At 41.7% G+C, this 14396-nt stretch overlaps 1 protein-coding gene across 2 annotated transcripts in view; it reads right to left on the bottom strand.

Moving 5' to 3' along the window:
• Window positions 1–14396, bottom strand: part of tarbp1 (TAR (HIV-1) RNA binding protein 1) — a 226972-nt gene that overhangs the window by 174409 nt on the left and 38167 nt on the right. For both annotated transcript variants that reach the window (XM_055639264.1, XM_055639265.1), the window contains exons 10-12: window positions 7407–7545; window positions 5496–5595; window positions 4288–4466 (exon numbers count right to left, since the gene is read on the bottom strand). In XM_055639264.1, the coding sequence (XP_055495239.1) occupies window positions 4288–4466; window positions 5496–5595; window positions 7407–7545 (418 nt within the window). The remainder of the gene's footprint in view (window positions 1–4287; window positions 4467–5495; window positions 5596–7406; window positions 7546–14396) is intronic.

Consider the following 14396-nt stretch of genomic DNA (forward strand, 5'->3'; position numbering starts at 1 on the left):
TACATTCTTTATACTCCTCAAGCACCTCATTTACTCCATGCTGCCTATAATTATTGTAGATCTCTCTCTTTTTCCGAACCAAGTGTCCAATTTCCCTTGAAAACCATGGCTCTTTCAAATTTTTACTATTTCATTTCAACCGAACAGGGACATAAAGATTCTGTACTCTTAAAATTTCACCTTTAAATGTCCTCCATTTATCTTCCATATCTTTCCCATAAAACAAACTGTCCCAATTTACTCCTTTTAAATCCTTTTGCATCTCCTCAAAGTTAGCCTTTCTCCAATCAAAAATCTCAACCCTAGGTCCAGTTCTGACCCTCTCCATAATTATATTGAAACTAATGGTATTGTGATCACTGGTCCCGAACTGTTCCCCAACGCATACCTCTGCCACCTGACCCATCTCATTTCCTAACAGGAGGTCCAGCACCGCCCCTTCTCTAGTAGGTACTTCTATGTATTGCTGCAAAAAACTATCCTGCACACATTTTACAAATTCCAACCCATCCAGCCCATTTACAGAATGTGTTTCCCAGTCTATGTGTGGAAAATTGAAATCTCCCACAATCACTACCTTGTGCTTACTACTAATATCTGCAATCTCCTTCCACCCCAAATAGCCTCCCTACATATTTGCTCTTTCAATACTCGCTCCCCATTTGCGGTCTATAATCACAGCCCTCCTGCAACCATGTTTCACTGATCGCCACAACATCATACTTCCAGGTGTCAATCCAGGCTCTAAGTTCATCCACCTTTCTTACAATGCTCCTAGCATTAAAATATACACATTTAAGAAACCCACCATCTCTTATTCCAGTACCCATGTTGAAAGCTAGTGATTTACTTAAGTGGTTTGCTTAATTAAACTTACAATTCTATTTTATTTTCAAACTTTTATTTTGCAGGGGTAGTTATTTATTTGAAAAGCTGAATGAACTGTAGAGTTATGAATTTAAACATCTCACCATTTGAAAAACATACTTACATTTGTGAACCTTTTCTGAAGTCATCAGGAACGCATATTTTATGTTCTTGATCTGTTCTTGCAAAACTGTTCTAGATCTGTTCTTGCAAAGGTAAGTTTTGCAACAATAAATTTGTCTATGATGCGAACAGAGAGGCCCATAATTTGTGGGTTTCTGCCGTAGTGGACACATTTATTTGACCTCAGTGCCATGTGTTATTCCTTCATCCCTAACTTCAAACTGTTTTTCTTCGTGTAATTGTAAATGTTACTCATAAGTAAATGTTGTCATGGTGTTCTTGTACTATTCACTCCTCACATTGTAATGCCTGAATATGAGGTCTGTCCCAATCTATTTATGTTGCCTGGCATCAAATATTCTCTCAACATGCTCTTGTGAAACACCTATGGACTTTTTAACTATACTGACAACACTATTTAAATGTGAGTTGAGGTTGTAGTTAGACAAAAATGCTGGAGAAACTCAGCGGGTGAGACAGCATCTATGGAGCGAAGGAAACAGGCGATGTTGTGGGTCGAGACCCATCTTCAGACTGTTGATTGTTTATTCATACACTTGAACATCAAGCAGCAACATGCTTGTTTGCATTTCCCCAACAAATTCCTTTAATAAAGAACTATTTCCTCAGGACATATAACACAAAACAAGGGAGCATAATCATAAGATTAGAAATTAGCTCTGACTTTTTTCCCTCTCTTATGGTTCCATAAAACATTGATGCTGCGTGAATAACATTTTTTTATGAAGATGATTGGAATTTTGTTAGATATGGCTACCGAAAGCATACACCCAAAAATATATATAAAAGTCAGTAACAGTGGTAAGTGACAACTCCTTGCTCGGTGATACGAGTGATGGTTTTAACCCACGCTAACTGTTTACTAAAAATACTTCCATGAAAGCATTGCATTTTTAATTGTTCAGGAGTCTAACAGAAGCTTTCATCACGTCACCACAAGATGTACTCATTTAGCACATTTAAATGCTTGTTCTCTACTGCTCCCTGATGTGCATATGTTAAATATAGCAATCAAAATGAAACGGGGTGAAACACAATGGGAACAGCACAAGACTGTGCTTGAGAAAATTCACTATTCTGTTCAATAATTGTAAATTATTTTGTTATTTTACGTACAGATCAGTAATTTAGTAAATAATGTATGTAAAATAAGATGACATCTCTAACACAGCACACTGCTTAAATATTTTCACTGAAAGTACAACATGGAGATTTATAGTTGTATTCCACAAAATGTACATCCTGTAGGAAGCAGATAGCAGTGGGGAAGGGACATTGCCATTGCTCCATCAACACAGGACTGGCAAGAGAACATGTCCCAAATAACTAAATATAGGCACAAATGATCAACTGTTATCTGGCCAATTAAACTAATTTTTTCATTGTTACTTCAAGGAATGTGGATGTCACAGCCATGCCAGCAATTATTGTCTCTGAATTGAAGAAGTGGTTAACAGTCAACCACTTTGATGGATCTTGAATCACCTGATCAGTTAACAATGGCAGATTATCTTCCCTGAAGGAGACTGACAAAGCGGATGGCTTTTGCTAGAATCTAGAAGGCCCATGATTTATATTATTGAGGTCAGCCTGATTTTGCTGAAGTTCCAGGTTTTCAATTATTTTAATTCAATTCCCACAGCTGCCTCGGTAGAATTCAAACCCACATTTCAGATCAATAGTTCAGAGCTCTGGCTGCTACCCTCGTAACTTAACAACAATACTACAGTACCCCATAAAAAGAGCATTGCAATCTTTGAGCAGGATTTTGCATTTGATCCAAGGAGATGTTATAACTGTGCCTCGGTTGATTAAAACACTGCAAATTGCCATCTGTTTAAGTCTACTTGATGATGAACAAACAGCTTTGATTGAATTTCACAGCAAGCTTCCCAAAGTTCCAATAAACAATGCTTAAAAAGAGAATGCAATTGGACTTTCTCTCCTAGGTAGTGTATAACACAATTATTGGGGAAGTGGGGAAGAACAGTTGGAAAGAGAGATGTTGCAGGAATCAGTGAGCAAGGGAGGAAAAATGAATTGAAAGATATATGCCAAAATAAACAAGATAACGTACTCTAATTTAGACATTCGGGGTAAATTAATTGGGCTACCTTGACAAAACAAAAGCAGACACATTAAAGCACAATTTTAATTTCTTTGTTCTGTAAGCTTACTTTGAATCTGAATAGGAACATTCAACCTTCAGCAGTCGGCAAGTGAACATTCACAGCTGTTCCTCACACTATTTTTTCTGCAATTCAAATAGCGCAGGAGTATAAAAGAAGCACATTTCTTGTATCTGGTAACTTTTCACCACATTTGAACTCTTGTAAAGAAAACAGAAATTACAGTATGGTATCTTTAAATAATGCAATCTGTTTCAGTGCAGGAATAATTCCATCCACGATTTAACTAAACCAAATACGGAAACCATGAGTAAAAATAGAAACCATTATTGTTATCCATCCTTGCTTCATTAATACTTTTGCCTGCCTAAATATCAAAGGGAAAAGGACAGATATCCGGTTTCATATAAAAATGCAATATGAATGAATGAAAAATTACACTGTCATAATTATATTATCTCCTGTCCACAATTCATGTATCTAAGTGGTGTGTAGCTGATAATAAAATAATTTGTGAATTTTAAAGAACATAGCCAGCTCCCAGAAGAAGCAATGGCTCTGGGGTATTGTCAATGAAATGTCACAGTATTGGAAACATATTAATCAGCTACTGAAAATATGCCACTGCTTACATGGGAGCATTTGGCCTCTTCTAACATTGTTCCCAGCCAGCTTCTGATATCTGTTGCAGGTTGGATGTATTAAAAAATATCTAGGGGACAAAGCGCAAAGCTTGGGCAACATTCAGTGCAGGCTGCTGAAGATACTGTTAAATACTTTGTCATCCCTTAAGAGCTCAGTAAATTCCACCATGATTTATGTGAAACGGCATCAAATAAGTCAAACATTCAAATTGACCAAATTGGGGGGAAAAATCTACTGGAACATTGTTTTGCACCAATGTCCGCCACTTGGATTGCCAGCAGATTGAAAAATAAATGGCTCCATGCATTCTGATCACTTGACATTGTGGAATTGCAGTTGCACACAAAAGCAAACCAAGCAGGGCCGAGGAGGGGAAGGATAGGGGAAGGGTTAGGGGTTAAGGGGGTGGGGGAAACAAAACTATAAGGAAAATGTTACTTTTAATGTACAGAAGTGCCAAATCTGCTAGTATGCTACTAGATTTTTTTAAGGGTTGACTAACCTTCTGAAGTTGTTGCATTGTGCTTTGGTACGGACATCTCTAACAGTTTCAACAATAGCTGTAAGCTCTTGTCTGCTTTCAGTAAAGGTAGGTAAGCATGAGTATTCAACTTTGTTAAGGCATTCAGAAGGGGTTGTAGGAAGCAAACCAAGGCATTCTGATCCCTGCCATCTATAACACTAAAATTAAAAAGAAAAAACAGATGCAGAATACTTTTCAGAGAAAACATTTTTACCACACTTGCCTTTGAACAAACAGAGACTCAAATGTGCACTTTCTATTGTCAGTCCTAGAAGAGCATGGGAACATTGTTAGGTTGGTTCACTCACTAGCACATTTTTCCCATCCATATTCAGCTGCAGGAATTTGATTTTCCACCCATATCATTGCCTCCAGGATCTTTCAATGACACGACGTCTCAAACATGCCTCATATGCAGACTGTGCCAATGTAATACAGGTGCTCAAATACATTCTATCCATCGTGAATAGCGTAACTCTTCCCAGTAGAAAACATAGTAAAATAAAGGAATACCAAATTAGAATGACAAGTGGTGCAATGAGTTGCTGCATCACAGGTTCAACAACCTCCGGGTCAGTCTTGATCTCCTATGCTGTCTGCATGTTCTCCCTGTCTCCAGTTTCCAAAGACTGCTCCACTTTCCTCCCATATGCAAAGATGTATGGGCCACTATAAATTGGCCCTAGTGTGTACGTGAGTGGTGGAATCTGCGAGGAGTTGATGAGAATTTATTCTTCCATAATCCCATAAATCGCAGCAAATAGCTTAATGAACATCAAAATAAAATCTATACACACAGACAATCTGCAGACAAAGCAAACAGAAACAACTGCAACCTCGCGATAAAACTAGGATAATTTCTCAAGAAAATGCAATGAGAAAATTCAATCAACAGCCTGGTTGGCATAAGAATTACCCAATCATCTCCATTCTGGATGGATACATTTACACCTTATGCAGGTATTTGGGACTGAAAAGTTACAAATGTTCTGTGCAATTAATTTCACAATTTATCACCAAGAGAACAAGCACTTGAATGCATTAATTAATGTCTAGTATTACTTTTTCACACTCATGTTAACACACCAAGAATTTTATATGAACATGGCAATATTATAGAAACCAATTTTGCTTTTGATGTGCACTTAAAATAGCTAAACACATACATTTAGAATAACAGACATTACCCTTCAGTGCAATGTTGCTCTTCCACATCTGCTGCGAGGAGAATCATCCGAGCAACAAGCTGGGCTTCAAACAGGTCTGGCAAATAACTGCCCTTTTCTCCTAGTTATTAAGAAAGCACAGCAGAAGGGCATTAAATTTATTGTCTATTATTGGACGACAAATATTTCTGCAGTCGTGTTTTCCAGGTAACATCAGTCTTACAATTTTGAAGATCACTATTACAATGGCTCAAAATTTCAGAGAAATGCACTCGCCCACAATTCTGCACAATCGTTCATTTAATCCAAGGTAAAGTAGCGGGTAGTGGCGGAGTGGTGGTGGTGAGGACAGGTTATTTCTCCTATGGAGAAGAAACAGGATCATCCAGATAAAGAGACATTCCATTTGTGCAGCTTCAAGGTGGAACAGATTGCATTTTTTACAATTAAGGTAGACACAAAAAGCTGGAGTAACTCCGTGGGACAAGCAGCATCTCTGGAGAGAAGGAATGGGTGCTGTTTCGGGTCGAGACCCTTCTTCGTAATCTCAGGACATCCTGAAGTACCTGACAGTTGATGAAAATTCTTTTGAAGAGTATTTATGATTGTAATGTAGAAAGTGCCGAAGCCATATTCTGCATAGCAAGTTACCACAAACAGTTAGTTGAACAGTAAACAGTTTCACGCTGTCATTACTTAATGACTGCATTAAACAGTCAACGAGTAATGCACCAATGACCATTTGATCTAATTTTGGTAATGATGAGAGATAATTAGCCAGTATACTAAAGTTGCTGCTCTTCTTTGATGCAGATTTATGTGATCTTTGTTTTACTCAATGACCTGATGTGCTTTGGTTTAATGTCACATCTGAAAGATGGAGCTCTACACCATTCCAGCCCTCTCAGTAATACAATGGGTGTCAACCTGGCCATTGTGGTCAAGTCGCCAGATCAGAACTTGAATTTACTGACTCGTAGGTGAGAGTGTCGCTCATTGAGGAACCCATATGTTACAATTCAAGTTAATATCAGTCTTTTTCTGAACTGAAACATATATGTAGGAAAAATAAAACACCCCCCTTTTTCAGGGCTCGTTTACACTATGAGATACTCATATATACTGCAGGTTACCTCGATTGAAAAATGCCATCTAGCCTGAAAGAAAATTGAAGTATATTTGAATGTTTAAAAATAGCTTTGTACAGTTTCTTAGATATTGCAGAGCATCCCAAGGCATTCAACAGAAAAATAATCAGGCAAATGCTGAACGAGGCAAAGTAAGAAGTAATGGAACGGAGCTAAAATCTCAGGCAAAGACAAAAGCTTTTAAATACCATCGTAACAGATTTCTTGAAGGAATGCCAGAGCTAAATAATTGTACAGATGAAAATATCGATTTTTTTGATAAGCCTCATAGGAAATTTAGTTTAGTTTAGTTTAGAGATACAGCGCGGAAAAAGGCCCTTCGTCCCACCGAGTCCGCACCAACCAACGATCCCCGTACATTAACACAACCCTACACACACTCGGGACAATTTACATTTATACCAAGCCAATTAACCTCCAACCCTGTGCGTCTTTGGAGTGTGGGAGGAAACCAAAGAGCTTGGAGAAAACTCATGCAGGTCACGGGGAGAACTTACAAACTCCGCACAGATAAGCACCCGTAGTCAAGATCGAACCTGGGTCTCTGGCGTTGTAAGGCAACAACTCTAACGCTGCGCCACCGTGGCGGAGATAGAGCATGATAAATCAGAATGGGATCAATGCAGGGTTTCAGAACCTCTGGCATGGAAAGGGGCAGGGCCATGGAGAAATATAAAATGAGAGATGATCATTTTTTAATTAAGCAATTGGAAAGTGATACAGTTCTGATGAATTCACGCGTGGATCGTGTTAGTCACATGAAAAATATAAATAAGTCTCTTACCATCAGTCACTGGCACCTTCATGTACTGCTTCACCAGATTCTGAACATACGTACGTAGTGCAGGTCGCTTCAGATCTAGTTCTGTGGCACTATCTTCAAGCTTTAAACTCCTGTTGTTGCTGTGCAACCACTCGCACACCTAAAAATAACGACAACACCTAAGAAATTATAGTCATGTTGCACACACTAACGGCCTGTTTCCTCATGGCGTTAACAGGTTTCTCAATAAATTATTTTTGCAGATTTAATTACACTTTTTTAAAAAAAGTATCATTTCTTCTAATCTAAATTGATGAAGAAACATACAGGGTGTGATGGAAACCCAGACAAGAGCATGATATGAATGCCAAGATTGAGCTGGGCACACCTGGAACAGGGTGAATTTGGGTGATTACCTGGATTCACACGTGAGAATGACCAGGCTGACCAAGTCCCCAAAATGCCCTGAATGACTGCAACCATTTGCTAATTCAGGTAAGCAGAAACTGGGAGAAGAACTGCAGACTGATGGGAGAAAATTACAATCCAAGATCTGAGCCTTCTTAAACAATTACTGTACAGCATCAAATACCATGAAAAATGAAAAAAAAACCCTAAGTTCCAGGGAATTTCCAAATCCCAATACTTAGAATATTGGAGGTACATAAAAATGCTGGAGAAACTCAGCGGGTGCAGCAGCATCCATGGAGCGAAGGAAATAGGCAATGTTTCAGGCCGAAACCCTTCTTCAGACCTTCGATTTTCCAGCATCTGCAGTTCCTTCTGAAACACTTAGAATATTGGTCTGATTGATTGATAGAATATTGGTTCTGAAGAAGGGTCCTGACTGGAAACATCACCCATTCCTTCTCTCCAGAGATGCTGCCTGTCCTGCTGAGTTACTCCAACTTTTTGTGTCTAACTTAGAATAAGATGCTCAGTAAGAACAGTGGCTCTCCTTAAATGTGGAATGGACATTACACGATGAATACACAAAACTAATGCATATGTAAATTGTTATCCTCAAACTAGGCTGTCCCTGTTTTAAGAATGACTTGCTTTCTATCTGTGTTTGTGGCTTTTGAGGTAGTTTAATGAAGCAAATGTGGAAACAGCACGCTCTTTCACAGATAAGGCATTTGATGCCTAATCAGGTGGGTAGTTTTAGAGGTGATGTGCTATTTCCGCTGCTGAAGAAAAGGCTTCTGTTTACTCCTGACAAATGGAATCATAGTTCTCAACAACACGTTGAACATTTCTTCTTCCATTTGAGAAGCTTTGAGCTAAAGATAACCAGAAATCAGTAGAACATTGCAATGTTTCAAAGAAACATTTGAGCACATCCTTGAATCTTTCCCTGTCTGTTGATAATCTTTTCACATGATAGGGCGTGGAATAGAGTATCCACTTGAGGAGTCCTACGCCTGACACCCGAACAATGAGGTCTTCTCAACATTGCTCACCTAAGACCCTAATACTGGGGATATTTAAATAATTAAGGCAGATGAGCTACTATTCTCCTCTACCTAGCATAGCTGGTCCTTACCCACTAATAACTTTGATTCCTCGTTTGACTCCTCCCATTTCTTCCAAATACAAGGCATAGCTATGGGCACGAGCATGGGCCCTAGCTATGCCTGCCTCTTTGTAGGGTACGTCGAACAATCCTTGTTCGAGGCATATCGTGGCCCTATCCTCGAACTCTATCTCCGCTACAATGATGACTGCATTGGTGCTACCTCCTGCACCCACACACAACTCACTGACTTCATCCATTTCACCACTAACTTCCATCCACCTCTCAAATACACCTGGACCATTTCCAACATTTCCCTACCATTTCTTGACCTCACCATCTCAATTGCAGGTGATAGACTACTGACCGACATCCACTATAAACCCACTGACTCCCATGGCTATTTGGACTACACTTCTTCCCAGCCTGCTTCCTGTAAGGACTCCATCCCCTACTCCCAATTCCTCCATCTACACCGCATCTGCACCCAGGATGAGGTGTTCCACACCAGGGCATCAGAGATGTCCTCATTCTTCAGGGAACGGGGGTTCCCCTCTTGTACTATAGATGAGGCTCTCACCAGGGTCTCTTCTATACCCTGTGACTCTGCTCTCACTCCCCATCCCCCCTCTTGTAACAAGGGCAGAGTCCCCCTTGTCCTCACCTTCCACCCTACCAGCCGTCACAAACAACAAATAATCCTCCGACATTTTTGCCACCTCCAACGTGATCCCACCACTTGCCACATCTTCCCATCTCCTCCCCTGTCTGCTTTCCGCAAAGACCGCTCCCTCCATAACTACCTGGTCAATTTGTCCCTTCCCACCAGAACCATCCCATCTCCGGGATCCTTTCCTTGCCACCGCAGGAAATGCTACACTTGTCGCTTTACCTCCCCCCTTAACTCCATTCAAGGACCCAAGCAGTCTTTCCAGGTGCGGCAGAGATTCAACTGCACCTCCTCCAACCTCATCTATTGTATCAGCTGCTCTTGATGTCAGCTGCTCTACATCAGTGAGACCAAGCGTAGGCTTGACGATTGTTTCGCCGAACACCTCCGCTCGGTTCGCAATAATCAACCTGATCTCCCAGTGGCTTAGCACTTCAACTCCCCCTCCCATTTCGAATCTGACCTTTCCGTCCTGGGCCTCCTCCATGGCCAGAGTGAGGACCACCGGAAATTGGAGGAGCAGCACCTCATATTTCGCTTGGGCAGTTTGCACCCCAGCGCCAGTGTTAGGTATGTGATATAATTAGCATATGTGATGTCTTGTGCAAAGACAACATTGATTTCTCTAATTTCAGGTAGTCCCTAATTTCTCCTCCCCTTCTCAGCTCTCCCTCAGCCCACTAGCTCCACCTCTTCCTTTCTGCTTCCCGCCACCCCCCACTCTCACATCAGTCTGAAGAAGGTTTTTGACCCAAAATGTTGCCTATTTCCTTCGCTCCATAGATGTAAAGGAGGTGGGGGAGTCGCATGACTGATCTGACAGAATGTCATAGATGCATTTATGCTGGAGAGCACAGGATGGGGGGGGGGGTGAAGGGGGGGGAAGAGTGGTACAGGGGTGGAGGGGTGGAGGGGTGGGGGAGGGGGGGGGGAGGGGGGGAGAGGGGGGGAGAGGGGGAGAGGGGAGAGAGGGGGGGAGATGCCAGAACCAACTGTTGAGCCGTCCTGAGGTGTCGTGGGCCTAACTCATCGAAACACCAATGAAGGGAGGTACCTATTTGTTAACCCCAATGATATACTTGCATCTACAGGATTTTTTTTTCAAGAGAATTGATATATGGGTAGCTGTTTTTAAATAATAGATACCCCTAGAGTCTACGAGAGCAGGGCGGAAGATGACCCACAGGTGGATTACCCGGCTACAGACCACGGAACGGAAAAGACTATGAGTAGGAATAGCGCATCAATGAAGGACAGCGGGCTCAGTGTTAGAGGGAAAGATGCTCCTGGTTTGTTCTTGTGGTTGGCAGAAAGTACCAACAGCAAAGGGCCTCAGAAAATATCATGGAAAGAAGAAGTGCTTGTTAGAGGAAGTGCAGGGAAATCGCATTGAGAAGTCAGTCGAGTGAAGTCCAGTGATGGGTAGAAAACCACAGTTCGCAGGATATCATTACCGCTGTTACTGATGAGGGGGGAACAAGTGCTGTAGAGAGGGATGCGGGTGGTGGTGAGGTTAATCTGCCAGTCAGGGAGAAAAATGGTGTGCTGGAACCTTGAATTAAATGGCCTTGGGCAAGTGAAAGGAAGGAATGGGAAAACTGTTAATATAGATTTGGTAAAGGTGCTGGAGAGTCTGAAAGGGACAGTGGAAAACAAGTCAGATAAGATGGGAGAGTTTATTTATCAATATGGTGCAGACAGGTGGTTAGGTCTGGATAAGAGAGAGAGAAATCAAGAGATTAGTGAAGGAGAGGAGACAGTGGAGAAAGCAGTGGACAAAGTCCAGTTGATGAGAGAGAGGGAATTAATATTTTGCGAGAGGAGTTAAGAAATCGGTTAGCAATATTAAGGTGGGCAGAACACCTTTGGAGGAAGAGAAAGAAGACGGAGCAAGTCGGGTCAGCATTTTATAGCGATCCATTGTTAAAAGAATGTTTAGTCAGGAAAAAAGTGGAAAGCTCAAATCTTCAAAGGAAGAGTTCGAGGAATATTTAAAAAGGACATACTCGGATCCAGAAAAGGGGAATGGGTTTCACTCCAGATATACCACCCTTAGGAGAGATGGAGTATAAGTAAGATGTTTTGCCACCAAAGTGGAAGGAAGCCATAATAAGGTGGGCAAAGGCTTCTTTGGCCCCAGGTCCTAATGGAGTCCACTGCCGGATATATAAAAGTCCACCTTGTATATTCCGGATGGCAGAATGAAGAACGAGACTTGCACACTGGTTGCCTGGATCACGAGAGAGAGATTTTTTACCCATCATTCCCTGCTTATTTTGAACACCAACTCATTAACATACACATGAATATGTATGAACACATTACACTGCTCTTCTTTTTTTTAGTATTAAATCTCAGTTACAATTTTGTTGTTGTGATACTTGATTTAAACCAGTATTTATGCAATTTTAAATGATTAACATAATATATTGATTTTACATATCTACACATTTTTGTTTTACTTGTGCAGTGAGTTATTTAACTTACAAATCTAACCTGACTACAGGTTTACGGATCCTGCCTGATTACATAGATACATAGAAAATAGTTTCAGTAGGCCATTCAATATGATCATGGCTGATTATCCAACTCAGTATCCTGTACCTGCCTTCTCTCCATACCCCCTGATCCCTTTAGCCACAAGGGCCACATCTAACTCCCTCTTAAATATAGCCAATGAACTGGCCTCAACTACCCTCTGTGGCAGAGAGTTCCAGAGATTCACCACTCTCTGCGTGAAAAATGTTTTTCTCATCTCGGTCTTAAAGGATTTCCCCCTTATCCTTAAGCTGTGACCCCTTGTCCTGGACTTCCCCAACATCGGGAACAATCTTCCTGCATTGTCTAACAGTATCAGGTGTACCAGATTTAGGTGTTGACTCAACTGTGGGCTTGTTGGACTCTGTTTTAGTACCCTGACTTTGACCAGAGGAATCTGTTTCTTTGTCTGTACTAATTGAACTGTGTTTCAATCACAGTGGTCTTTTCCAACTCACTTTCAGATAAAAACTCAGGGATTAGGACTTCATGCTCAGTTTTTGGTTTATCTTTGGCTGGAATCATTTGATCAACATGAACACTTTTGATCCTATCTCAACTTCAACTTAGCATCTTTTTGTTCCACACACTTCCACTATTTTCCCAACATCCCATTTGTCTCGACTGGACTTGTTGGGAGGACTGAGAACACAAACTTTTTCATCTGGCTTGAAGTTCCTCTCCTTTTTGTGGGAGTCAAAATGGTGTTTTTGACTTAACTGTTTTTGCTCAACTCTCAAGGCCAAATTGGGTTGAAGCCACTTGGGCCGTCACTTATGTGACAGGCCGGTAGTGACGGTCGCGCGACGATCCAGCGAGTCGCGCGCGTTTTCATGCGCCTGCACAGCCGTCTGTAGCACGCAATGGCCGTGAGCCCCAGGCTGAGTTCGACGATCGTTTGCCTGCTTCTGCTGCTGTTGGAGGTGAGACGTTGCGTCGCGCCAGGGTTTTTCATGTTGAAACATCTTCACGAGTGCTATATTTAAGAGGGAGTTAGATGTGGCCCTTGTGGCCAAGGGGATCAGAGGGTATGGAGAGAAGGCAGGTACGGGATACTGAGTTGGATGATCAGCCATGATCATATTGAATGGCGGTGCAGGCTCCAAGGGCCGAATGGCCTACTCCTGCACCTAATTTCTAGTTTTTTATGTTTCTATGAATCTTCACGAGCTTACCGCATTTCCCAAGTACCTGCCGTTAGCGTTACGAGCCACTAAGAGACGTCCCGAGCTCTGACGTACCCGCTACTTACATTCTATGTGCTTACCACGAGTTAGATTTTTTTTTTTAACTCGGGAGAGCTCTTGAATTACCTCGTACAGTGGGACAGGCTCTTAACAGACCTTTCCACCGCCCCGCTGGAGGCTGGATGGTATGGGGGAACAAGTGTGTTTTACACCATTCCGCTGCATGAACTCTTTGTACCATTCTGAATGAAACTGAGGCCTGTTATCAGAAAAAAGTTATTCTGGTTAACCATGGCATGCAAAAATTGATGACCGTATGAACCTACGCTTCACTCCCTCAATAGTAAGAATGTCCTTCCTGCAAATTTGGAGACCAAATCTGCACACAATACTCCAGGTGTGGTCTCACTAGGGCCCTGTACAACTGCAGAAGGACCTCTTTGCTCCTATACCCAACTCCTCTTGTTATGAAGGCCAACATTCCATTCGCTTTCTTCACTGCCTGCTGTACCTGCATGCTTACTTTCATTGACTGATGTACAAGGACCCCCAGATCCCATTGTACTTCCCCATTTCCCAACTTGACACCATTTAGATAATAATCTGCCTTCCTGTTTTTGTTACCAAAGTGGATAACCTCACATTTATCTACATTAAACTGCATCTGCCATGGATCTGCATACTAACCCAACGTGTCCAAGTCACCCTGCATTCTCATGGTATCCTTCTCACAGTTAACACTGCCACCCAGTTTTGTTTCATCTGCAAATTTGCTAATGTTACTTTGAATCCCTTCATCTAAATCATTGATGCATATTGTAAATAGCTGCGGTTCCAGCCCCGAGCCTTGCGGTACCCCACTAGTCGCTGCCTGCCATTCTAAAGGAGACCCGTTAATCCCTACTCTTTATTTCCTGTCTGCCAACCAATTTTCTATCCATTGTCAGCACTCTACCCCCAATACCATGTGCCCTAATTTTGCCCACTAATCTCCTATGTGGGACCTTATCAAATGCTTTCTGAATGTCCAGGTACACTACATCCCCTGGCTCTCCCTTGTCCATTTTTCCTAGTTACATCCTCAAAAAATTCCAGAAGAT

Source organism: Leucoraja erinacea, chromosome 8, assembly GCF_028641065.1.
Source record: "Leucoraja erinacea ecotype New England chromosome 8, Leri_hhj_1, whole genome shotgun sequence".
NCBI lineage: Eukaryota > Metazoa > Chordata > Chondrichthyes > Rajiformes > Rajidae > Leucoraja > Leucoraja erinaceus.